The sequence below is a fragment of the Platichthys flesus genome, chromosome 19, assembly GCF_949316205.1.
Source record: "Platichthys flesus chromosome 19, fPlaFle2.1, whole genome shotgun sequence".
NCBI classification, from domain to species: Eukaryota; Metazoa; Chordata; class Actinopteri; order Pleuronectiformes; family Pleuronectidae; genus Platichthys; species Platichthys flesus.
This window is the reverse complement of record NC_084963.1, coordinates 684870-710123: the sequence shown is the minus strand read 5'-3', so window position 1 is coordinate 710123 and position 25254 is coordinate 684870. Positions and strand designations below refer to the sequence as shown.

The 25254-nt window shown below is 46.1% G+C and overlaps 3 protein-coding genes across 5 annotated transcripts; 2 read left to right on the top strand and 1 right to left on the bottom strand.

Annotated features, from left to right (window-relative positions):
- The first annotated feature begins 9620 nt into the window (after positions 1-9620).
- On the top strand, positions 9621-13082 carry wdr45 (WD repeat domain 45). 2 transcript variants are annotated; one of them, XM_062412980.1, is made up of 11 exons: positions 9621-9778; positions 9926-10088; positions 10558-10632; positions 10715-10819; positions 11155-11260; positions 11344-11438; positions 11522-11601; positions 11673-11881; positions 12005-12106; positions 12201-12346; positions 12534-13082. In XM_062412980.1, the coding sequence occupies exons 2-11, from the start codon at positions 10040-10042 to the stop codon at positions 12641-12643; spliced, it is 1077 nt and encodes a 358-aa protein (XP_062268964.1). In that variant the 5' UTR covers positions 9621-9778; positions 9926-10039; the 3' UTR covers positions 12644-13082. The 2 variants fall into 2 exon arrangements, with proteins under 2 accessions (XP_062268964.1, XP_062268965.1); XM_062412981.1 differs by having other exon boundaries at positions 9636-9780; positions 9934-10088.
- Positions 13083-13779: 697 nt separating this feature from the next.
- Positions 13780-15116, bottom strand: LOC133975099 (EKC/KEOPS complex subunit Lage3). Its single transcript, XM_062412982.1, has 3 exons — positions 15011-15116; positions 14277-14405; positions 13780-14202 (listed from the first exon to the last, which is right to left on the bottom strand). Exons 1-3 carry the CDS (start codon positions 15079-15081, stop codon positions 14088-14090), a joined length of 315 nt encoding a protein of 104 aa, XP_062268966.1. The 5' UTR covers positions 15082-15116; the 3' UTR covers positions 13780-14087.
- A 1380-nt stretch (positions 15117-16496) lies between these two features.
- LOC133975068 (cGMP-dependent protein kinase 1-like) lies at positions 16497-24981 on the top strand. Of its 2 annotated transcripts, XM_062412944.1 has the most exons (20): positions 16497-16741; positions 18196-18334; positions 18430-18496; positions 18574-18673; positions 18767-18880; positions 19642-19747; positions 20070-20133; positions 20221-20298; positions 20842-20936; positions 21150-21215; positions 21302-21376; positions 21828-21924; positions 21999-22138; positions 22231-22320; positions 22766-22907; positions 23010-23173; positions 23335-23457; positions 23534-23596; positions 23690-23756; positions 23834-24981. In XM_062412944.1, the coding sequence occupies exons 1-20, from the start codon at positions 16516-16518 to the stop codon at positions 23930-23932; spliced, it is 2115 nt and encodes a 704-aa protein (XP_062268928.1). In that variant the 5' UTR covers positions 16497-16515; the 3' UTR covers positions 23933-24981. The 2 variants fall into 2 exon arrangements, with proteins under 2 accessions (XP_062268928.1, XP_062268929.1); XM_062412945.1 differs by lacking the exons at positions 21150-21215; positions 21302-21376; positions 21828-21924; ... (6 more) ...; positions 23690-23756; positions 23834-24981 and having other exon boundaries at positions 18202-18334; positions 20842-20940.
- The last annotated feature ends 273 nt before the right edge of the window (positions 24982-25254 follow it).

The window sequence follows — 25254 nt, the reverse complement described above, 5'->3', positions numbered from 1 at the left end:
CTCAGACCAGTGGCCGCACCGGCACAGAGACTGGGACCACTCAGCCCCACGTCTTCTACTGTGTCCTCCTCATGGGAGCTCGTCTCACTTCACTCAGAGATGTTCAGTGAATGACCTCACACTGACTCAGCAGCTGGTTTATCATCTCCACCTGAACCGGAACAGCTCCACCAGGAGGATGAAGGTTTGATTCTTCACATCATCAGTGGAGACCTGAGCACAGACTGGACTGAAGATGACAACACATCACAAGACGACAACACAACACATCACAAGACGACAACACAACTCTCTGTCTCTGCTGCTGGAACATCACACACATCATTGTGTTCAGCCTTCTGTACATGTGTTGAACGTAAAGACGAGCGTGACAGAGTGTGTGTGTGTGTGTGTGTGTGACTGTTTGTGTGTGTGTACGTGTTTGTGTGTGTCTGTGTGTGCGTGTGTGTGTTTAATAATCCAATACTGAGGATGTTATCCTGTTAGAAAGTAGCCGTTGTGCTCGGGGCTCTGCTGTGACATGGTTAAATGTCAGACTCCATCTTTGCAGAAACTAACAGGATGAGAATAGAAGGAACACACACACACACACACACACACACACACACACTCATAGCAGCTGCAGCAGTGTGTGTTGATGAACCTGCAGTCTCAGCTCCGTGTTGATCTGTCGTTCCCACAGAAACATCTGTGAACATCTGGTGAGTTCAGATCCAGATGTTTCAGGAGGTGGAAGAAACCAAACTTAGACAAAACAGACTCACAAGAATCCTTCATCTGCAAATACATCATTTTACCTCTCTAATGTAAACATTACACAACTCTAAAAGGGGTAAGGGGTAAGCCTAACTCCTTATGAACTTTGTCTTAGAGATACTGATTCATTCTTTTAAAGATTAAGAATTAAAAACCTGTGTCAGATCTATTGTGATGGAGATTTATACACTTTTTAAATGTTGATTTACTGGTGTTTGGTGTTTTTCTCATAAAGAACGAATCAATAAGATGAAACATGTGTTTGTGTCTGATCAGCTGGTTCTCAGGTGTTTCATCTCTTCCCTCAGGGATCAGGAGAGATGTCCCTCTGCATCCTATCGAGCCCTAACCCTAGCTTCAACCCTCTCTGTGCACATGCTCCTGTATCTACTGAAGCTGGACTCGCGGGTGTTAACTAACCGATCTGATATTCAGCAGGTACAGTGTGGAGTGTTAGCGTGTGCTGGAGTGTGCAGCTTCAGGACCAGCTGGAGGCTGTTCAGCAGCCGAGTGGGAACAGAATTGATTCCAGGACGTGCTTCAGCTCCGTGAGAGCTGGAGGAGCAGATGTTCCTCATGTATTTATTCTGCCGGTGGGTCGAACCCTCTGCTGACGCTGCAGCTCTGCCGGGTCACAGAGTCACGCTCCGCTCACACTCTTCTCTGGAGAGTTCTGGAGGCGACTGCTCGTGGTCAGCGTTCTGCTTCGTTCAGCCGTTTGTCCACAGGAGCAGAATGAACAGAGTGAGATGCACTGAACTGAGCTGAGATCAGCTGTGGACGTTTTCTCTCTTTTGAACATTAGACATCACCTGAAATCTAAAGAGAACTGATATGAATCTTTTTCCTGATCTCATCACATTCCAAGAAACAACGGTTTATCTATTATAATCATCAGAGGAATCTGTCCTGACCCCCCCCCCCCCCCATGATCCCATTTGATTATCATAAATTATCCGTGTTAATGTTTCAGAGACAGATAATCAGGTGTGTGTGTTTTCTAACATCTTCCTCCGCTGCAGGAGCCATCGGACATGTGCTGAATATTAAGATGATGAAGAGGAGGCTGTAACTCAACTGTTATTTAACACTACACACGATACACAATGTACACACGGTACACACACTAATGCATTTTGTACTTAGAGAAGACACTATCGCACACTGCACACACACAGATGGGTGACTCTCCCCGACAGAGACAAACAGGAAGCGTCACACAAACATGAAACAACGTTCATTTCAGATTTCGTCCATTAAGGACGACCGAGGAAATGAAGATGGTTTCCAGAGTTATTCACCACAGTGAAGAGAGATGTTTATGAAAGAGACACACACACACACACACACACACAAACAGACACAATTAATTTCAGCTCAAAAACACACACACATTCATATGTGACATTTCTTCACCTGATTCTGTGATTTAATCTGAAACATTTCTCACATTAACTTCACAGCTTCTTCACATCTCAGATCTCTTCTGAGGTTGAACAGGAGGAGGAGGTGGAAGAGGAGGAGGAGGAGGAGGAGGAGGAGGAGGAGGAGGAGGAGGTGGAAGAGGAGGAGGAGATGGAGGAGGAGGAGGTGGAAGAGGAGGAGGAGGAGGAGGAGGTGGAAGAGGAGGAGGAGGAGGAGGAGGAGGTGGAAGAGGAGGAGGAGATGGAGGAGGAGGTGGAAGAGGAGGAGGAGGAAGAGGAGGAGGAGGAGGAGGAGATGGGGGGAGAGGAGGAGGAGGAGGAGGAAGAGGAGGAGGAGGAACAACGGGGGAGTCAGCTGTGAAAACCAGTGAGAAGAAGAGGATGAATCCAGAAGTGAGAGATGAAATGAAACAGATGAAAAACATTTTCTCGGTGAGGGGCAGTGATTTTAATGGATGTAAATCATCCTCCGTCTAAATATGGAAGATGTAACTTTTATTTATCAAATCAATCTTTAATGACAAATGTGTGTTGTAATGTGTGTCTAGTTGTATTTGTGTATTTGAAAGTCAATTCTGGACAAAATATTCATACTGTGTGTCCGTAAAGTGAAGCCAATGTCTGAAACCTGTATTGTGTAATGGCCAGCAGGGGGCGACTCCACAGGTTGGTCTATGAGCACATGACTATACTTCTTTAATAATATGTTTCTCCATCTTAGTTTTTAAAAAGAAGGAGTATTAATAGCAACACGTGATGGATTTTAAACGTAAACGTGTGAAGGTCGAGTCAGACCTGAGCCTATGTGGACTCATAGTGACGCTCTGACCTTTAACCCCTCACCACAGTCTCCTCAGACTCTCAGCTGTTTTAACCTGAGCAGCAGCTTCTGACTCTTCTTATTAAATCCTCCGTCTGAGTATTTTCACTTCAGCAGATGTTCCTTCATCTTAATCGATGTATGAGTTATGAATAATCTCCTCAATCATCACGGCTCCTTTCCTTTGTCTCTTTTGTCTCCAGGAGGCAGCCGCTCATAAAAGCCTCCTCTTCTTTCCTCCTGCAGTTTCTGACACAACAGGCGCCATCAGACAAATGGCTCCTCCACCAGGAAGACGAGGCGACTTTTTAATAGGACCCATTAAGAGCAGCCTGCCGAGCCCGATGGCGTCCGCCTCCCCCCTGTGGGACGTCACATGGTCCCTGTGAACTCGGCTGCAGCGTGAGCTTCTGTTCCCATGAAGGAGTCCCACACCTCCCAGTCACTCTGCAACACCAACACCTTTCCTCCAGCAGGAGTGTGAGAAGGAAAAGCTGCAGTCGCTGGGATCGATGGAGAAAGAGTTGTTGTTGAGTCTCATCTGCTCGTTAAACAAAAACACTTCTGTCCCGAACCATGAAAATATGTTTAAAATGTTTCCGTAGACAGGATTCTGCAGTTTGGCTCAGAAATGATTAACCACCAGTACACAGGACCATCAGCTTCACTTCTGGACCCTGAGATTTTGAACATTTGTTTAAAAAATCTATGGCTGACTGTCGGAATTTGTTTACTGGATGAAAAACTGTGTTTAGATGTAAATCTCTGTGATTCCTCTGGAATGACCTGCAGTGAGAAGTCAGTTTGAAATCAACTGAAGCTTTTAATCTGCAAAACCAACGAATCTGCAGCTGTTTGAGGAGAAATCACATCTGTCTGGAGGCAGGAACCCGCTGTGGAGGTGCGAGCGAGAGCCGGAGCTGACTGAGCTTCATGAACCACAGATGAGGGAGTGTGTCCTGCAGCAGGTGCACACACACACACACACACACACAAAGACACACACACACACACCCCTCTCGCTCCCACTCAGGTAATTTGGCTGCTGCTCTTTCGACCCTCCTGGAACAGAAAGGTATAGATTTCATGTCAGACTCGACAATCCAGGCAGAATGAAACTTCCCTCGCTGAGGTCTGAGTGATTCTCACCAGAAAATCACCACTTAGCTGATTGTCTTCACATTGTTCTCCACGTCCCAGCAGGAGAGAGCTGTCCACTCTGTGAGGCACCTCACTGCTGATGGGCTTTGTTTCTACCTCACGTGTGCTGATCAGATATTCATGTTATGCACATGCTTCTTAATTCACGCCTCAGGCTGCATTTACAGCTTCTTCGATGTGCAGCCTGGTTTCACTTAGTAAGTTACACAACCAGGAGGTCGACACTTTGTGGAGACGAAACTGTTTGAACCCACAACTTGAAATGTTCTTTTTAGGGTTAGAATTCATTCTGGGGTTAAACTTTCAGTATCTGAAATATTATAGCTTTAGATATTTGAGGAGGAAGTGTCGTCTTCATTTAGTCTGTGGTAACACACACACAAACACACACAAACTGTGGCCATGATCCAGGATCTTTGGTCTTTGTGTGTGTGTGTGTGTGTGTGTGTGTGTGTGTACTTTATGGACTTGAAGATTACAGACGTCCAGGCGTCACACTCTGCTCAACACAACCCCAATGAGAGGACGAGTTAGAGAGATGGAGCCACAGACGATGACACACACTGCCACCCACACACACACAGACACACAAACGCTTATTCTGCGACAGTAAAAATGTGCAAGAAAAAGAAAGTAACATAAAAAGGATGAGAACGATTCTTTCATTAGTGAAGCTGCTGATCCCACGGACACGGAGAGAGAGAATCTCGTCCTCCATCCGTCCTCATCTTCAGAATCTCTCCCTCCGCTGATTCCTCTGTCGGACTGGTTCTCTTTTACGACTCATGGTTGAGGAGCTGTGACACGTTTCCTGCTCGCCTCAGGTGGAACCCTCTCCATCCCTCATCTCATCGCTCAATCAGCGGTCGCTTGCAGTTAGTGGTGTGACCAGAGGGGGCGCCAGCGGAGACGCAAAACAAACACAAAGACATGCAAGGAAAATCTGCTACCAGGTGAACCAGCAGAGGCCCCAGGCAGCTGCAGGTTCATTGCCGCCCAAACCCTTGGGAACATGTAAGGAACATGTGAGGAACACGTCAGGAACATGTCAGGAACATGTGAGGAACACGTCATGAACATGTCAGGAACATGACAGTTCAGGTGTGAGAACAGCTTCAGGCACAAAAAAACACAAAAAGTCAGAGTTGTCTCTGCAGGATATTCAGCAGGACAAACAGCAGTTATTATCATATATTATCATATTTAATGACTTCTACATGCCTTTATATTTCTCTATACTTCTGTAATCTACACACTAACCCCCGGTCTGTCCTCTTTCCACCGGTTCCAGTTCCCTGCAGGATTCTGTGTTTGGTAACAATCTCTTCTGGATGTCAAGGTCCTGACTTCCCTGAGTGCAGCGTCTCCTCTCAGCTGATGGACGAGTGCACAATGCAAAGAAACCAGTGGGCGACGCGCAGCGGCTTGACAATCACCATTTAATTACATTGGCTTTTGAGAGAAGGGAGCAACTTGGCATTTGTGTGTCTGTCAACGAGGCGAGCGAGCAGAGAGGGGAGGAGCTCAACACACACTTTGTTGTTTGTGTGTGCAGAGGTGAGAGTGATGAGAGGGAGGAGGTGACCGTCTGTGTGACAGGTGGTGCTCTCGGGCCATGGACGTGTGTTTATCACTTTGATTTCAGACTCAAAAATATGAATAGACAATTACAATATGATTACTGTCTCACAGTTTAACCATCAGAATCATTTTTGGTCTAATGTCGAACAACAACTGACAAAAGCAGCTTCTGTGCCACAAACCAGAAAAACAAGAAAACACATCATGAAAATGTTCATGTTCATTCCTATAAACATATTTTTAAAAGGGAGGAAAACTTAACGAGCTGCTGATCTGACCCCCCCCCCCCCCCCCCAGGGTCTCACAGTGAAGCGCCCACTGTATCAACTGTAGCTCTGCTGAGTCCTATGGTGTCTACCTCCGAGTGGGGGGGGGGGGGGGGGGGTTATTAAACACTGCTCACTGCACAAACTTTCACTGTAAACCCTCATCCACTGAGTCCTCCAATCATCTGCTGCTTTCATTAACCTGAGCTGCATGGGGGGGGGGGGGGGGGGGGGGGGGGGTTACGAGGAGACAAGAAGACGAGATGTTTAATATTAATATTTATTATTCATGTGGATTCCGCAGCTCATTGCCACCCACACAGTCACGAGCCAGATTCAAACATCATCATTAAATTAATCCGTGAGTTTCTCGTTGACCTCATCTTGATGTTCTGCTCCATCGAGTCCATCTGTCAACACCAGTGTGTGCCCAGTGTGTGTGCCCAGTGCACGTGCTGGTGTTGACAGATTGAATCATGAAACATGAATCATTCAGACTGATCAGTTCCAATACACACACACACACACACACACACACACACACACAGCTGAAAATATGACCCTGCTTACAGCTAAATTAATTGAGGATTCATAGGAAATATTTTCCGCTGTGTATTTTGTGATTATGTTGTGTGTGTGTGTGTGTGTGTGTGTGTGTGTGTGTGTGTGTGAGTGTGAGTGTGGCTTTGGTCCCCTCACTTCCTGGATGTGATGCACATCTTCTCTTTAATCTCGTTCATCTGGTCAGAGTGAGATTGATGTGGTGGGAACAGCAGATCGATGTCCTCGTTCCCCTCAGGACGCAGATTAATGTGAGACCAGGAGCCTCTTGAAAGGCGGTTGAGACGAACACTTGCCCCGAGGAGAACATCCACATCTTAATTAGCTGTTAATGGCACAGAAAGTGACATGACGTGTGTGGAAGTGTGTATATGTTTGTTCTGGTGTGTGTGTGTTTGTCATATCGGAGTTGATAGTGAGACTGTGTGTGAATCCTCCGGTGGGCGACAAAGCTGCTGCTGCCAACGAGCTTCATGAATTAATGATGCTGCTTCACATCCACTGTTAAAGGACGATAACACAAACGTTTTCACTGATCTGCACACGGATCACAAAACGAACCCCTGAAGGTATCAACCCTGTGACCCTGTGGACGCCCAGGTGAGGTGTCACACCTCTGGTCACGTGACCGATCAATAATCAACCTGATCTGTTTCCTCTCGGCCTCCAAACCCAGCATGGAGCCCCTGAACTCATCAGCCCCTGAATCAAAGCCTCAACACGGCTTCCACACAGGAAGGAAGGAAGGAGAGGGAAGGAAGGAAGGAGAGGGAAGGAAGGAAGGAGAGGGAAGGAAGGAAGGAAGGAGAAGGAAGGAGAGGGAAGGAAGGAAGGAAAGGGAAGGAAGGAAGGAAGGAGAAGGAAGGAAAGAAGGAGAGGGAAGGAAGGAGAAGGAAGGAAGGAAGGAGAGGGAAGGAAGGAAGGAAGGAAGGAGAAGGAAGGAAGGAGAAGGAAGGAAGGAGAAGGAAGGAAGGAGAAGGAAGGAAGGAGGGAGAAGGAAGGAAGGAGAAGGAAGGAAGGAGAAGGAAGGAAGGAAGGAAGGAGAGGGAAGGAAGGAAGGAAGGAAGGAGAAGGAAGGAAGGAGAAGGAAGGAAGGTGAAGGAAGGAAGGAGAGGGAAGGAAGGAAGGAGAAGGAAGGAAGGAAGGCAAGAGAAGGAAGGAAGGAAAGAGAGGGAAGGTGTAGGAAGGAAGGAGAGGGAAGGAAGGAGGGAGAAGGAAGGAGAGATAATGGAGGGAAGAAAAAGAGAAGGAAGGAAAAAGAACGAGAAGGAAGGAAGGAAGGAAGGCAAGAGAAGGAAAGAAAGAGAGGGGAAGGGGAAGGAAGGAAGGAGAGGGAAGGAAGGAAGGAAGGAGAGGGAAGGAAGGAGGGAGAAGGAAGGAGAGAGAATGGAGGGAAGAAAAGAGAAGGAAGGAAGGAAGGAGAAGGAAGGAAGGAAGGCAAGAGAAGGAAGGAAGGAAGGCAAGAGAAGGAAGGAAGGAAAGAGAGGGGAAGGGAAGGAAGGAGAGGGAAGGAAGGAAGGAAGGAAAGAGAATGGAGGGAAGAAAGACAAGTAAGGTGAAGAAGGAAGGGAAGAGAAGGGGAAGGAAGGAAGCAAGGAAGGAGAAAGAAGAGAGAGAAGGGAGGGAAGAAATGAGAACTGAGGAGAGGGATGGAAGGCGGGTGGGTGTGTAGGTAGGACAAAATGAAAGAGTGATGATAGTAAGAGATACAGATGGATGGAGAAATAACATAAACAGAAGGAAAACATGTTGTTCAAATGGAGAAATGATGATTGTTATGAGCAGATGGAGAAAATATCAGAATAACAAGAGAAGAGAATCTGGCTCCTCTCACCTCACGAGGACTGAAACTCAAACTGAGTCGTCTGACTTTAAAAACCCACACAGGACGTTACACAACTGGTTCTGAGAGAAATTCAGCACTTCATGGTATTTTCAGGAATGTGAGTCATGTTCTTACACAACATCTGGTGCAACACAACCATGAGTGTGTGAAGGGGCTGCCGGCGGCTGAGCGGGGAGCTGGGCAAAGAGCAAAGAGTGGGAGACGCAGCATTGTTTTCAAAAAGCTAGTTTGTCAAAGAGTGTGAGTCACGAAAAGATTCAAACGCAGCTTTGTGTGTTTTGTCGAGCACTGAGCTGCTGTTTGTGTAGCTGATTGATTCTCTGGGGACACGATGGAGAACGCTCTCCTGTTTCTACTGAGGAAATACACAGAGCAGCTAATTCTACAAATATGAGAAACTGTGATTTGTAGTGATGACAGGAGCCTGGCGCCAGCTCCTCGCCGCCGCACATTCATCAGTGATATTTACATGAAGATGAATCCGTCTGAATACAGGGTTTATTAGGAGCTGCAGATTTCCTGTGAGCTGCACAATCACATTACAGCAGATCAGAAGGTTAACAGAGGCTGACGACACAGCTCGTTACAGCCGGCGACAGATGCAATAAGATCGGATCCTGATATTTTACACCACATCTTCATCCTTGATTGTCCAGAAGCTACCTCAGTGTCCACGTGTCCCGACCCGGAGCAGCTGTGTCCCGAGGAGGAGGAGGAGATCCTCTGTCTTCATCTCATCCCACATTATACATATCATTTTATATTAGATTATATGAGAATAATGTGAATCTCACATTACTTAGTCGCTGATTTAGTTTCAGAACTACATCATTCTGTCCCTGTTAAAGAATAAGAACTTTACTATTTACTGGAAACACAATGTGACAATCATAATAATCTAACACGTGTGTGTTGCTGTAAAAACGATTTTTCAGTGTCATAAATATATTAACGAATTTCACATTCCCAATGAAACGTTTTCTCCATGCTGAGGGGACTCAAGAAGATCCACCATGGAAAAGAAACAAGTGAAAGATTATCTAAAATAAATAATATTTTTAATAATTTAAATGCCTCTAAAATCGTGCATATAACGAAAGCTCGTGTATAAATAACGTATTAAAGTTTTAATCAGCATTATATTAAACATTCTTAAGTTGTAGGTGTTTATATGCTTTTATTTTTGTCTAATTTTAAAGTTTTACTAAACAGGAAGTAGGAAGTAAACCGGAAGCACGCGTGTGTGACGTCACTGTAGGAAAACAAAAACAAGCCTCGTCCTGCTCTTGTTTTTATTGTTTTTATTCCTTCGTCGTGTTTTAATCTCCGCAGCTGCTTCCTCCGGGTGACACATCTGTTCACGGTGAACATCTGTCACGTGTTATAATATCAAATTCAATCTGTTGTTTATTCCTGTTTCCAGATGCTAACGTGTGCTAGCTAACCCAGCTAGCGCCAGCGGGTGTTGCTCAACACTCAGTCTGTTGTTGTCTCCTCTGCCCGGTCCCAGGTCCCGGTCCCAGGTGCTGGTCCCGGTCCCGGTGGAGCTGCAGGTGACCGGTACCGGAGCAGCCACGTCTCGGTAGCGGACCAGTAACGGACCGGTGCCGGTGGTTCCGCAGCCATGGCTCAGCAGAGAGGAGTGAACAGCCTCCAGTTCAACCAGGACCAGAGTCAGTTCCATGTTTCAGTCTGAACTTCATCAAAATACAAGATTAAAAATCCATCAAATAAAGAATGTGTTGAGAACGAACAAAGGGTTAAACAGGGTCACTGCATCCAACAGAAAGAACAAGTAAAACTAGTTTCTGTAAAATAAATTAAAGAAAACGTATCAAAACAGCAAATATCCAAGTTAACCCTTCATGAAAATCACCAATCTGACGTCAGAGACGTGTTTCATTGTGTTGTCATGTTGGAGCTAAAGGGTATGAAGTGTATTTTATGTGATTCTGTACAGAATCAAACTGAAGAGGAGATTTCTTCCTCAGAGCATCAGAGAAAAGTTGAATTATATTTGTTTTGATTTAAAACACACAAATGTGTATTTGTGACATTTTTCACAAGTACAAGATAAAAACATGTTATTGAAGTAGAAAATCCCGAAATCTAAATTGTGTCTTTGTGTCTTTGTGTGACCAGGTTGTTTCTGTTGTGCGATGGAGACGGGCGTCAGGATTTATAACGTGGAGCCTCTGATGGAGAAGGGTCACCTGGGTGAGTGGGTCTCCCTGCTGCGGCCACACTTCCTGTTGTGTACTCAGGTCACTAACGATCACTTGTGTGTGTTGTGTCTCAGACCATGAGCAGGTCGGCAGCGTGGCGCTCTGCTCCATGCTGCACCGATCCAACCTGCTGGCCGTGGTCGGAGGAGGAGTGAACCCAAAGTTCTCCGAAATATCTGGTGAGTGAATGAAACGACCTTTGACATCGGACTGTGTGTGATTTCAAACTGTGCACGTCTAAACAAAGAGGCGTATTAAAGCTGCAGGACTTCATTCAGATCCTGTTTGAATGATTCCTTCAGTGTCACAGTGGATCAGGGACATTTGTATGAATATCACTGAGTTCACAGGAAACTGCGCTGCTTTTATTTTGACAGAACAGAAGTTAATAATTCAACTTGTAGCTTAATGTTAAAAAAAACACGCATTCGAAATGCATTGATCTCTTTTCTGTAGCACTTTGTGATTTCATCTGATTTCACGTGAACGATCTAACGTCTCAGTTTCACTTCAGTTCTGATCTGGGACGACGCTCGAGAGGCACGTGACCCCAAAGACAAGCTGGTGCTGGAGTTCACCTTCACCAAACCGGTTCTGGCCGTTCGCATGAGGCACGACAAGTGAGTCCGAGTCCGAGCTGCTCCTCCTGTGGTTTGTTGTTGTGCAGCTACACAACGTGTAACTTTCATGGTGGTTGTTCCAGGATCATCATCGTGTTAAAGAACCGGATCTACGTGTACAGTTTCCCAGACAACCCGGTCAAACTGTTTGAGTTTGACACCAGAGACAACCCCAAAGGTAAAAGAGATCCTCTCTTCTTTCTGATCCGAGTCCCAGTCTGCTAAACCATTCATCCACTGGTGTATTTCCCTCTCCTCCAGGTCTGTGTGATCTGTGTCCCAGTCTGGAGAAGCAGCTGCTGGTGTTTCCGGGTCATAAGTGCGGCAGCTTGCAGCTGGTTGTAAGTTCACTTCCAACAGAAACGCCTCAGTCATTTGAAGAACTGTAAAAATAAAGGTTTGTTTTCTTCAGGATTTGTCAAACACCAAACCTGGAACCTCCTCCGCCCCCTTCACCATCAACGCCCACCAGAGCGAGATCGCCTGCGTGGCTCTGAACCAGCCCGGCAGCGTGGCGGCCTCGGCGTCTCGTAAGGGAACGCTCATCCGCCTGTTCGATACCACGACCAGAGACAAGCTGGTGGAGCTCCGCAGAGGAACCGACCCGGCCACCCTCTACTGGTACGCAGCACATTCTGAGGGACTGGGTTTGTGGGGCTGTGACTGGTCAGCTGCACGTTCTCCTCTTGTTGGAACAGCTCCAGCTCTGAACCACTTTCTCTCCTCTGCTTTGTTTCTCCTCAGCATCAACTTCAGTCACGACTCGTCCTTCCTCTGCGCCTCCAGTGACAAAGGCACAGTTCACATCTTTGCTCTGAAAGACACCAAACTGAACCGTCGCTCTGCGTAAGACTCACTCCTCTGAACCGCTCTGCTTCTGAACTGTCCACGAGAACTTCTCCTGCTTCACCCTTCTCTCTGATCCTGTTCCTCTCATCAGACTGGCTCGTGTCGGGAAGGTGGGTCCTGTGATTGGTCAGTACGTGGACAGTCAGTGGTCGCTGGCCAGCTTCACCGTTCCGGCTGAATGTGCCTGTATCTGTGCTTTTGGAAAGAACACGTCCAAGAACGTCAACTCCGTCATCGGTGAGGAAACGTGAAAACACTCTGATCTCTCAGTTCAGTCACAATTTGTGTGATATCGTTGTATTGTGTATACAAGTCTGGAAACATTTTCAATTACCAGTCATTACTGAGCCAATCACAGCTCCATCAGAAGGAGTCGTCGCTTCATTCCTCCTTTTCTAACGTGAATCCGATTCTCCTCTCGCAGCGATCTGCGTGGACGGAACCTTCCACAAGTACGTGTTCACGCCCGATGGAAACTGTAACCGTGAAGCCTTCGACGTGTATCTGGACATCTGTGATGACGACGACTTCTGAGGAAGCAGCTCCTGGACACGTGGAGGACGATGTGTCCTGTGGAGACGCTCGGACGGGACACTTTCTCCAGTCCTGTGTTTGTGATCCTTTCTACAGGAGGAAGCAGTGTTACTAGAAATACAGATTTCTATGAGTCTGTCACTTTATTGAAAACTCTAAATTATTTTTTTAATATTAAATATGTAAGTTGACGTTAATGTCCACGAGGAGTGTTCGTCGACTTCACATCACAAGTGTGTGTCGCTGCTTTGAAGAGCGGACGTCACAAAGTGCTTCACAATAAAAACAAAAGCCATGAAATCCAGACAAAGACAAAAGTGTAAACTGATATTGATTATTAGTAAGATGATGAAATAAGTGGATGTCAAGCTTCTGTTCTTTTCTGTATTTGTGAGATAATAAGGTCACACTGAAAATAAAGTCATTTTTTAAGAAATCAGAGGGTTGTTACTCGTCTGTTTTGTCAAAATTATCAAATGATTTACTTGCCAATAGAGATAGCGCCCCCTGCAGTCAAGTGGGGAGAAATGCAACAGCACGTGTGTCCTGACGCACGCTAGGCTGCTGAATCTAGATTAAAACATCTAAAGTCTAATACTTCAGAATCATAGAATATTTATTCCAGGTTAATATTATTAAGGAATAAGGTTTGTGTGTTTGTGCTTACTACAGGAAATCTGCAATCAACATTTCAGTGCAACTTCATGCTTTTATTGTGAAAGGGAAGTTTTATGGTCAAAATGTATATTTGGTTGTAAAAATGAGGATTTTAATAAATTCCTGTCGAGTCTTCCTCTTGAGAAACCGACGTGACCAAAACAAATGTGGACGAGTTGTTGACTGACAGCTCCCCCTGCTGGTTTGTCTGGGTATCAACTTGGTTGAGGATTTGTCATTGGATTTTATGGTTTGAATATTTATGTTAAAAACAGAAATAAGTCAATGTTTAAAACTATTGTAAAGTATTTAAGCTGTGATTTAATACCTAATGAATTAGTCCTGAAGTTATGGTCAATATTAATCTGAACCTCATAAGAATCACTTTACCAAAAAGTCAGAAATCTTTTGAGCAACTTTTTGAAATAATCAGTCACAGATATTTATACTCTAAATTTTTAAATGACAGGAGCATGTGATGCAGTTTTAACACTTTTTATCAAATGTTCTTGGAGAAACAAAAATGACACAAAAGTAATCTCCATGTTTAAAACGTGTCTGGAGCTGATCTTTACAAAAGACACTCGACCCCAGTCACACCACCGGCCCCCGAGGTCCAGTTCCAAGGAAACATTCAGATCTTCCAGTTTAAAACAAACCAGAAGCTGCCAGTTACTCAAACGTCTTTTATAAAACTCCAGTTTGAACCTGTTCCAGGTGGAGCACCCGTGTCCTGTGGAAAAAGTCCAAGATCGAAGACTCGTAGTCGTGAATCCATAGAGAAGCTTCACTGGGAAACGGGGGGGCCAAACATCTGCATGGTCTCGACAACGAGTGACAGATGATCCAGAAACGAGTTGACAGACACTCGGAGGACTCGAGCTTCGTCTGCGCTCCACCTCCTGAAACACAGAGAGACGGTGAGCTGCTGCTGACAGGGACAATCTGAGGACAGAAGCAGCTTCATGTCTCTTACACTGACAACGTGCTGCCGGACACAGAGAGGCGTTTACTGATGCCCCCCTTCCTCGGCTCTCGGTCCGGGGACAGAGAGCGGAGAGCGACCTCGGCCTCTCGAGCCGTCGGGAAAGGGACGTCCAGGGAGCTGCAGGACAGTTAAAGAACGTTTCTGGACAAGTCACTGGTTAATGGAATATTTGAGATCTGAGACAAACAATTATTTTATTATGAGATAAGATAAGAAAGGAAAAATTACGTAGAATGAATATAAATGTATTTGTGTCCTACAAATAACCCCAACTTGTAAATATAATACAGAATGTGCATAACAGTGAGAAATCTTATGGACTATTAATGATTTTGTAGAGGGTGAGTAAATGTACTTTAACTTGAACTATAAGTGAATATATGTAAACACCTCCACATGTCCAGTGTGGGTGAGTCTCTCAGGAATGAACTTGGTTGAGAATCTTTCAGTTTTAAACTTTTCGTCAGTGTCACAATGACCCGGTGACCTTTGTCTTTACCTTCATCGACACTCTAAGAACCGGAAGCTCTGATAGTGAGTTCGGCACAACTCACTTCCTCTCACTGTACACAAACACAGGTTAAACCACAGGTTCCTCAGAGAAACTGAACATCCACTGGTCGTCGAGTTTTTCCTCCTGTTTCATGAACTAATATGAAACTGTTAACGTCGTCTGTGACGTCACAGCTTCGTCTCGACGATCGGCTGATTTTAAAAGATACAACTCCAGTTTCCCGGCTTCAGGGCTCGTTTTCCCGCGAACATCCTCCTTCTCTCCGCCTGGCGCCGCCATCTTGTTTGTGTTGAAGTGACCGGACAGGAAGTGACTTCTTCTTCCGGTGCGGTGATACGCAGACATGATGGCCGCTGCTGCGACCTGCGGCGGCGTGCGGTACTACACGTGTACCACAACAGCACATGAAATATAAAATAATACAGAGATAGTGGATTTAATCTAATGATACACAATTGTGAAATTGTTGAATTGATTCAATTGAATACATATATTTCTAAAATATATATATCTTACTTCCAACTACGACACATTTAAATCTCTCCCTGACTGAGAGAAGCTCAAACCTAGATTATTTCAATGCACTTTATACATCAATCAAACTTTAGTAACTTGTTTACAGCTCGTTCAAAATGCTGCTGCTATATAAATTATTATTATTATTATAAGGCACACACATGTTCTTTCACTTAATTTCCAAATCCACATTTTACTATCACGTGCATAAGAGATTTTCATTTTTTTTATTCAGACACAATGGATTTCAAACTTCAACTTCAACATATTTAATAAACCACACAAACTATTAATAGTAATAACTTACAAAATAAAAGCGTAGTGAGACTTTTATTTTGTAGTGATGCTGTCAGACTCAGCTGTGCCTCCTCCTCCTCCTCCTCCTCCCCCTCACTGCTGAAGGACCGTCTCTCTCTCTCTCATCCACTGACTCCCTCTGATCATCTATAAAACGATGTAATGATTCAATATCTATTGATATTTTGAGATATTTGCAGACGACAGACAGTGGACTCTCTCTCTCTGACTCTCTCTCTCTCTCTGACTCTCTCTCTCTCTCTCTCTCTCTTTATCTCTCTCTCTCTCTCCCTCTCTCTCCCTCCCTCTCTCCTCACCGGACTTTCTCCTGCGGGCTGAACAAGTGAGTACATGATGAAGGTGTGAGTGCGTTACAGGTTGTCGTTACTGACTGTGATAAACGACTGGGACCGTAATAAATACTTTGCTCTATGTACTTTATGCTGTAGCAGCTGATGATGTCACTTCTGTTTTCTCTCCGGTTTATTTGCTCATGAAAAAGATTTCTCAAAATCACAGTAAAGAATTTATTTCAACTTTGGCAGAAACGTTCACTTGGACTCAAAAATGATTTGTTAGAGTGTGGAGTTTAAAGGTCAAAGGTCAAGGGTGACAGTGACCTCACACATCATGTTTTTTCGACTCTTGAACACGATATCTCTTGCAGGGAACTCAGTCCATCGTTTAGTCCTGTGAGTCGTCTCTGTGTCATCAAGCTTCTAGATATGAAGTGAAAAACCTACTGGTCAATTCTGTTTCTACTGGTGCTTCTTCCTCGTGTGGTCTTTATTCCGTTAACCTCTTGACCCTCGGCACAGTGGAGTTTAATCTAACGTTACCTGAGCATGAACTTTATATCTTCAGACATCGTCCTCCCTCGGTTCTCCAGCTGACACGTCGATGCTCGTCCACATGGCGGTGTCTAAGAGTGCCGGGACCCTGCGGGACCTGCAGCTGGCTCTGCAGCTGAAGATCGAGGAGCTGCGACAGAGGGACGCTCTCATCGACGAGCTGGAGCTGGAGCTGGACACCAAAGACGATGTGATCCGGCAGCTGCAGCTGGAGATGGACCGGCACCGCAGGCCGTCGCAGAACCCCCCCACCGCTGCAGAGAGGGCGAGCACAGGTGTGTCAGGGAGATCACCGGGTCCAGGTGGAACCAGGATCCGGGTTTTAAGAGGGGAGGAGCTACATTTAATTTATCTTTATATTAAAACTAAATTTAAATGAAATCAGGAATCACAACAACTAAGAGATGATGAAGAACTGAAGCTTTAACTTCCACTGTTCTGTTCTCACTAAACCTGAAGGAAACAAAATCTACCTAACAGTGACAGAAACATCTTGACAAACATTTATCTAACTTCTACTTTGATATTAGTTTGGTCCATGTCCCATCTGCTAACATGGAGGAGGTTTATCACCTATACTGCAGCCAGACACCAGGGGGCGTTCGTATCGTCCGTGTTTATTGACAGCCAGTGTCCGAAAGATTAACCATGTTCTCTGGATGTTAACCATGTTCTCTGGATGTTAACCATGTTCTCTGGATGTTAACCATGTTCTCTGCATGTTAACCATGTTCTCTGGATGTTAACCATGTTCTCTGGATGTTAACCATGTTCTCTGGATGTTAACCATGTTCTCTGCATGTTAACCATGTTCTCTGCATGTTAACCATGTTCTCTGCATGTTAACCATGTTCTCTGGATGTTAACCATGTTCTCAGGATGTTAACCATGTTCTCTGCATGTTAACCATGGTCTCTGGATGTTAACCATGTTCTCTGGATGTTAACCATGTTCTCTGGATGTTAACCATGTTCTCTGCATGTTAACCATGGTCTCTGGATGTTAACCATGTTCTCTGGATGTTAACCATGTTCTCTGCATGTTAACCATGTTCTCTGCATGTTAACCATGTTCTCTGCATGTTAACCATGTTCTCTGGATGTTAACCATGTTCTCTGGATGTTAACCATGTTCTCTGGATGTTAACCATGTTCTCTGGATGTTAACCATGTTCTCTGGATGTTAACCATGTTCTCTGGATGTTAACCATGTTCTCTGGATGTTAACCATGTTCTCTGGATGTTAACCATGTTCTCTGGATGTTAACCATGTTCTCTGGATGTTAACCATGTTCTCTGGATGTTAACCATGTTCTCTGGATGTTAACCATGTTCTCTGGATGTTAACCATGTTCTCTGGATGTTAACCATGTTCTCTGGATGTTAACCATGTTCTCTGGATGTTAACCATGTTCTCTGGATGTTAACCATGTTCTCTGGATGTTAACCATGTTCTCTGGATGTTAACCATGTTCTCTGGATGTTAACCATGTTCTCTGGATGTTAACCATGTTCTCTGGATGTTAACCATGTTCTCTGGATGTTAACCATGTTCTCTGGATGTTAACCATGTTCTCTGGATGTTAACCATGTTCTCTGGATGTTAACCATGTTCTCTGGATGTTAACCATGTTCTCTGGATGTTAACCATGTTCTCTGCATGTTAACCATGTTCTCTGGATGTTAACCATGTTCTCTGCATGTTAACCATGTTCTCTGAATGTTTCTAGAAGGAGCGGCGGTGCAGAACCCGCCGGCGCCCGACGAGCCGCAGCGAACCAAGAGACAGGCGATCTCAGCGGAGCCGTCAGCTCTGGACCCGTCCCAGCTCAGTGACGTCACGCTCACCAGCTACTGCAAGTCCAAAGAGTGAGTACACACTCACACACACAGACACACACACTCACACACACACACAACCACAGAGTTTGACCTTTTTGACCTCTATGGTTGTGTACCTGCAGATCCAGTGAGCTGATCCAGAGGGCGCTGATGGACAACGACTTCATGAAACATCTGGAGCAGGGGCAGGTGAGGACACATCTGTGCTGCTCCCTCGTTGTGTGTGTGATGTTAAACAGCCGCTGACGTGTGGCTGATGTGTGCAGATCCTCACCATCATGGACTGCATGAGTCCCACCAGCCTGGCTAAAGGCTGCTGTGTGATCCAGGAGGGAGACGACGGCTCCACGGTTTACGTCCTCGAGGGTAAGAGACACGTCTCTGTCGTGTGTGGAACTCTGTTTGTTGAGTTTTCAGTTTCATGATCTCCTGGATGAAAACCAACCTGTGTGTTGACAGAGGGGAAAGTGGAGGTGAGCAAACAAGGGAAGACAATCTGCTCCATCGGTCCAGGAAAAGTGTTCGGAGAGCTCGCCATCCTGTACAACTGCACCCGCACCGCCACCGTGACAGGTAGACACACAAACACCCGTCATCACACGGGTTAGATACCCACACAGCTTCTCCCCACAGCTGGTGAAGACGTCTTCATCAGAGAGCTGTGACATGAGCACCTTCTCTGAGTCAGAGCCGTCACACGTATGCTAACCCTGTTAAACCAGTGAAGGTCTCTACTCCCATTGACGCTGCTGGAAACGAACGAGTTCAGTTTGTGGACGAGTTGTTACAACGCACGCTGATTTATTCATCCACCGACAAAAAGAAAAACTGATGAAGGTCAAACACAGACATCTTCACTGCTCAGGGCCCTTTTCTCATCGGACACACACAAACACACTACACCCACACAGACACGCACACACAGACAACACTCACACACACACACTGCACAAATAAAGTGACATTTTGTGATTACTGGACGAACCTGTATTTTACCTTTTGAAATGAAAAATAAAGGATAAAAATTCCAAGTAGAAAACTGTCCCTTGCTGAACTCAGTTCATGGCACCAACTCTTTATCTCTTTAATTCAATCACTCTGTACCCACACACACAGACACACACACACACACATACACACACTCACACAGACACTCACACACACACACATTCTTTAGATGTTTTTCTATAATATTTCTGACAAAGACTCAAACTAACTCGACCTTCTCGGTGGAGTTTATAAAAACAAGTCTCACATCCTGAAGATGGCCTTGTTCATCTCTCTCTCTCGCTCTCTCTCTCTCTCTCTCTCTCTCTCTCTCTCTCTATCTTTAGCTCTAACTGACATCAAGCTCTGGGCGATCGACCGTCAGGGTTTCCAGACCATCATGATGAGGACTGGTCTCATCAAACTCTCCCAGTACACAGACTTCCTCCGCAGGTACAGCTCACACATCTGCTCCCTGTTGTTCAACTCATCTCAGTGACTCACGTCTCCTAACTCACCTCCTCCCTCCTCCCTCCTCCTAACTCACCTCCTCCTAACTCACCTCCTCCTAACTCACCTCCTCCCTCCTCCTAACTCACCTCCTCTCTCCTCCCTCCTCCCTCCTCCCTCCTCCCTCCTCCCTCCTCCTAACTCACCTCCTCCCTCCTCCCTCCTCCCTCCTCCCTCCTCCTAACTCACCTCCTCCCTCCTCCCTCCTCCTAACTCACCTCCTCTCTCCTCCCTCCTCCCTCCTCCTCCCTCCTCCCCCTCCCAGTGTTCCCTCCTTGCAGTCGCTACCTGAGGACGTCCTCAGTAAACTGGCTGATGTCCTGGAGGAGGTGATGGTTCCTCTGCTCACTGACACACTCTCACTGTCTGTCCTGTTGTCTGTAGATCTGATGATTCACGTGCATCTCTCTGCTCAGACTCATTACAGCGAAGGTGATTACATTATCCGCCAGGGAGCCACTGGAGACACGTTCTTCATCATCAGCGAAGGACAGGTGAGGAAGACAACAACCACGAGAGGAGGTGCATGAGGAGGACAATCTTCAGAGAGGGGAGGAGCTCGCTCGGCCGACTCCAGAAATCAATATCAAACATTAACAATCATCTCAATCACATAAAAATTCACATTTAAACCACGACTCCACGATCACCACTGACTGTGAATGACGTCATCACCACCAGATGGCAGCGTTCCAATCCCAGATGTTTTAGCTTCATTCTCGTACAAGGGAAAGATGAGGAGACGCATGGTTTATATAGATTTACAGTCATTGGGTTGAATGATTGACTCATGTCAGCTGATCGCCCCCTGGTGGCTGGCTGCAGTACAGCTCATAGGCCTCGCCTCCTCCATGTTAGCAGATGGGACATGGTTAACAGCCGCCTCACCACACGCTGACTTCACACAGGAAACTCTTCACGTTTCCCACACAGCTTTTCTCCATCACTCTACTCACACTCAGTGTTTGAGGGACGAGCTCAGAGCCTTTTATTTTTAGCGCTGAGTCACCAAACTTTGTGATGTGTGATGTCGGCAGGTGAAGGTGTCTCAGCAGAACGCGGCCGGGGACGAGCTGCTGGTGGAGAAGAGTCTTTCTAAAGGAGACTGGTTTGGAGAGCAGGCCCTGGAAGGGTGAGACACATGATGACAGTGACCTCTAGTGGCTGTTTGAGTCATGACCTTACTGATGCTCGGGTTCAGTCACAGTCACCAGCCACGTGCCCGTGTTTCATATTCTCTGAGTTTGTGAAGGAAGAACAGCAGTGGAACAGTAACTCCATGTCCCTGTCATGTGTCCCTGTCATGTGTCCCTGTCATGTGTCCCTGTCATGTGTCCGTGTCCAGGGAGGACGTTCGAACCGCCAGCGTCACGGCCGTGGGAGACGTCACATGTCTGGTCATCGACAGAGAGTCAGTGTTTCTCCTGGTTCACCATGAACATCACATTCTCCACGGAGCTGGAGTCGTGGGTAAAAAACTGGTTGTTTGTGTCTCAGGTCGTTCAAGCAGCTGATTGGAGGACTGGACGATGTCAACAACAAGCCGAGCGACGACAACGAGGTCGAAGCAAAGTGAGCTCAACACTTCAGTGTGACAGGGTTTGTGTATTTACAGGTTTGTGTAACGGTCAGGAAATCGGACCGTTGAACTCATTACTGACCTACTTTCCTGACAGGTCAGGAGGGCAAAGGTCAAACGACCTCAAACGACCTCAGGTGGTTTGATGTGGTTTTATTTTTTTTATTAAAACAGGTCATTACAGTTTGAATATGAACTGTAAGGTCGGAGTATCTTTCTTATTTAAATGACAACGTACAAATGATTTAGTGATAGTAGAGACAGAGAAGCAGCTCGTGTCTGATGGAGGTCGTGACACTGATCAGACACGTTTCTAATGAAGATGAGATCTTTCAGGCACATGATGTTAGACTTGAAGTCGACTCGTTTGAAACACGTCAGCTTGGATTGAGTTTCTTCTTCGTGTGTCTTCTCTCTGAGTCTTGTCTCCTCTGCCGGCTGCAGGCTGCAGGCCGAGGCAGATTTCTTCAGCAGCGTCTCGCTCAGTGACTTCAACGTCATCTGCACGCTGGGGATGGGAGGCTTCAGCCGCGTGGAGCTGGTCAGTGTGTGAGCACGTAGCAGCCGTTAATCTGCAGGCTCTCTCTGAGTGTGTGTGTGTGTTTGTGTGTCCAGTTGCAGTTAAAGACGGATCCCAGTCGCTCGTTCGCCCTGAAGGTTTTGAAGAAGCGTCACATCCTGGACACCAGCCAGCAGGGCCACATCCTGTCGGAGCGCCGCATCATGATGGAGGCTCACAGCCCCTTCATCATCAGGTCAGACGCTTCATGAGGCTGACGTCAGGCGGGATCTGTTCTTGTGCCCAGGATTCTCCTCTTCATCAAACCCACTCTTCATCCCTGTGCAGGTTGTACCGGACCTTCAGAGACGCCAAGTATCTGTACATGCTGCTGGAGGCGTGTCTGGGAGGAGAGCTGTGGACGCTGCTGAGAGACAGGTCCTCTGGTTCCCACTGAACACGTCACTTAACAAGAGAAACCAGTTCAACTGCTGAACTGGTTCTGTTGTTCAGTGATATGTCGGTGAACAGATTATCATTTCATAACATCTTTGGGTTTTTACGTGATGTCAAAAACAATATAACAATTTAATTTGTGAAGCAAATTCTAAATTCTAAAGAATCAATTTATGAACAATAATCAAAGTGATTTCATTCCTAAGCAGGAATAATACAACCTGAGGTTCGAAGCAATTTGATCTTTACAACCAGAAAGTTCATTAAAAAATAAAACCCTCAGTCTTGAAACTACATTTTGATGCTTGATGAGACCACGGCCATGAGACAGAGGATGAAGAACTCTAAGTAACATGTTGTTTGTGGTGCCCCCTGGTGGTCTGAGCTCCACTTTACCAGCCCTTGAAGTCCTTTGCTTTTGCTTCAGGGGTTCGTTTGATGACGGCAACACTCGCTTCTACACGGGCTGTGTCATTGAGGCTCTGGCGTTCCTGCACTCCAGAGGAATCATCTACAGAGACCTCAAACCGGAGAACATCATCCTGGACCACAGAGGATACGCCAAACTGGTGCGGACACGTTCTCTGGAGGTTCTGTCAGATAAAGTGAACACGAGAAGCTTCGGTGTGTGTCTGTTTGTGTAAGTGTGTGTTTGTTTCTCTGTCGATCAGGTGGACTTTGGCTTTGCAAAGAAAGTGGGTCTGGGTAAGAAGACGTGGACGTTTTGTGGGACTCCAGAGTACGTGGCCCCGGAGATCATCCTGAACAAAGGTCACGACAGTTCGGCCGACTGCTGGTCTCTGGGCATCCTGGTGTTCGAGCTGCTCAGCGGCAGGTACGACAGCTGGACTGTGACTTCAGGGTCTGAGATATTTTATCTCCTGGAGGAAGTGCGGGCTGCATCTTCATTTACAGTCTGTACATGATCCTCTGTTTGGGCTGAAGTTAGGAAGTGAGTTAGTTTTGGTTGAGAGTTAAAGTTCCCTGTGTCTCCAGTCCTCCGTTCTCAGGTTCTGATCCCATGAACACGTACAACATCATCCTGAAAGGCATCGACATGATCGAGTTCCCTAAGAAGATCACGAAGAGCGCCGCCAACCTCATCAAACGCCTCTGCAGGTTCTCACCTCCTCTCCTCTGTGAGCCGAACCCAGCGCTGGTTCCTCATAAGTAACTTCTCCACCGTGTGTTTCAGAGACAACCCTTCAGAGCGGCTGGGGAACCAGAAGAATGGAGTGAAGGACATCCAGAAACACAAGTGAGACAATCCAGATGCTCCCGTCACATCTGCACTCTGAGAGCTTCTGTGTGTGATAAGAACTCAGTCATGGAACACGTCCTTGTCCTTCAGGTGGTTCGAGGGCTTCAACTGGGACGGCCTCCGCCAGGGAACCACTGACTCTCCCTTCACGCCCACAGTCGGTTTCCATCTCTGTGAGCTACACACACACACACATCACAGCAGATCCATAACCTCCTGTGTTTCTACCCACAGGTGAACGGACCCCTGGACAACGGCAACTTTGATTATTTCCCAGAAGACACTGAGGGCCCCCCCCCCGACGAGGAGTCCGGATGGGACCTGGAGTTCTAACAGGATCCTTCAGAGAGAGGAAGTGAAGCCATATGAGGAAGAGCGTCATCTTTTCATTTCTTATGAATGTTTGCATTAAAGGTCAAAGGTGTTTTTCAGATCTGCACTGACACGTTGATATTTTGAATGTTGCTCTGGTTCTGATCAATAATCACATCTTCTAAAGAAAGTGGGTTCAGAATCATCGTGAATATATTTGACACATTTCACACATTTATATTTTTCTGGGGTAAAGTGAGCTCCTCCTCTCCTGTCAGTCGTCCTGACAACACTTCCTCATCATGATGACATCACAAGGGACCTCATTTACATAATGCACACCTATCAGCTGGTCTGACACGCCCCCTAACGCCAGGGCTGCGCTCAGACAGAACGTTACCAAACATTTATAAACACGTCAACGTTGATGCATCTAAAAACTCTGTGATATGTGAACTTGAGAACTTTACATTCCGTCGTGTCACTGTCTCTTGAATAAGGCGGGGTTTAAATACACGTCTCTGCTGATTGGACGGCTCTGACACACCCACCAAGCCAGAGGAAACAAACCTCGAAGCGAGTTAACACGTTTACAGGAAACATGTCGTTAATAAGAAAGTGTACGAGAACGTGTTGAGAGTGACCCAGGTGAAGAGAGAGAGAGAGAGAAGCAGTCAGCCAATCACAGCAGAGTGCAGCAGCTGGCCAATCAGAGCAGACTGGGCTTTATTAATTAAAGAATTGACCAAATATTGACACCATCATAAGATTTCAACTTTTGATGATCATTTCAATAAGAACAAACTGTTTGAACTGATTATTAGAAGATGTTCTGTTTGTTTGAATGAAGCTGATTCAGTTCAGTTTGGTTTCTCATTGTTTGTCTGAGGTTCTCGAGCACGATGGACGTTCAGGTTTCAGGTTTCAGGTTCTTGTGGAGTTTTGCTGAAAGTGGTCTGGGCCGATGACAGGGAGGCCTGGTTGCTGCTTCTCAGGTGTTGAGAGGATTTTACTCACTTTGTCTTGTTCTTCATCTTAAATCTTCACATTTGCCTGTAAATAAACTAAGTTGTGCGACTTTAAAAAGCCTCAGAGTTTCTTGACGTGGATCCTTTTCCCATGCGGCTCCAGCCGGGCACAGATGTTTATCAGCCGGTTGACCTCGGGGCTAATGGAGGCAGCAGAGCCGGCGAGGTTCACTGGCTCCTGTCGTAAAGAGAAGGTCGTGATGGAAACAGTCGTCCCCTCTAACGACTCTCTCACAATCCACTGATAACACACTCACAGATAAGACACACACAGTTTTCCACTTCCTCAGCGACACACATCCGAGGCTCACTCCA

Bases quoted from the DNA above. Each gene is read 5' to 3' on its own strand.
- wdr45 (XM_062412980.1), top strand. From the start codon at position 10,040: ATGGCTCAGCAGAGAGGAGTGAACAGCCTCCAGTTCAACCAGGACCAG. The intron at 10,089-10,557 runs GTCAGTTCCATG...TTGTGTGACCAG, and splicing joins CCAGTTCAACCAGGACCAGA to GTTGTTTCTGTTGTGCGATG. The intron at 11,882-12,004 runs GTACGCAGCACA...GTTTCTCCTCAG, and splicing joins GACCCGGCCACCCTCTACTG to CATCAACTTCAGTCACGACT.
- LOC133975099 (XM_062412982.1), bottom strand. From the start codon at position 15,081: ATGGCGGCGCCAGGCGGAGAGAAGGAGGATGTTCGCGGGAAAACGAGC. The intron at 14,406-15,010 runs GTATCTTTTAAA...ACTGTCCTGCAG, and splicing joins GAAGCCGGGAAACTGGAGTT to CTCCCTGGACGTCCCTTTCC. The intron at 14,203-14,276 runs GTAAGAGACATG...TCTGTGTTTCAG, and splicing joins TCCGGCAGCACGTTGTCAGT to GAGGTGGAGCGCAGACGAAG.
- LOC133975068 (XM_062412944.1), top strand. From the start codon at position 16,516: ATGCTCGTCCACATGGCGGTGTCTAAGAGTGCCGGGACCCTGCGGGAC. The intron at 20,299-20,841 runs GTGAGGAAGACA...TGATGTCGGCAG, and splicing joins TCATCATCAGCGAAGGACAG to GTGAAGGTGTCTCAGCAGAA. The intron at 23,174-23,334 runs GTACGACAGCTG...CTGTGTCTCCAG, and splicing joins TTCGAGCTGCTCAGCGGCAG to TCCTCCGTTCTCAGGTTCTG.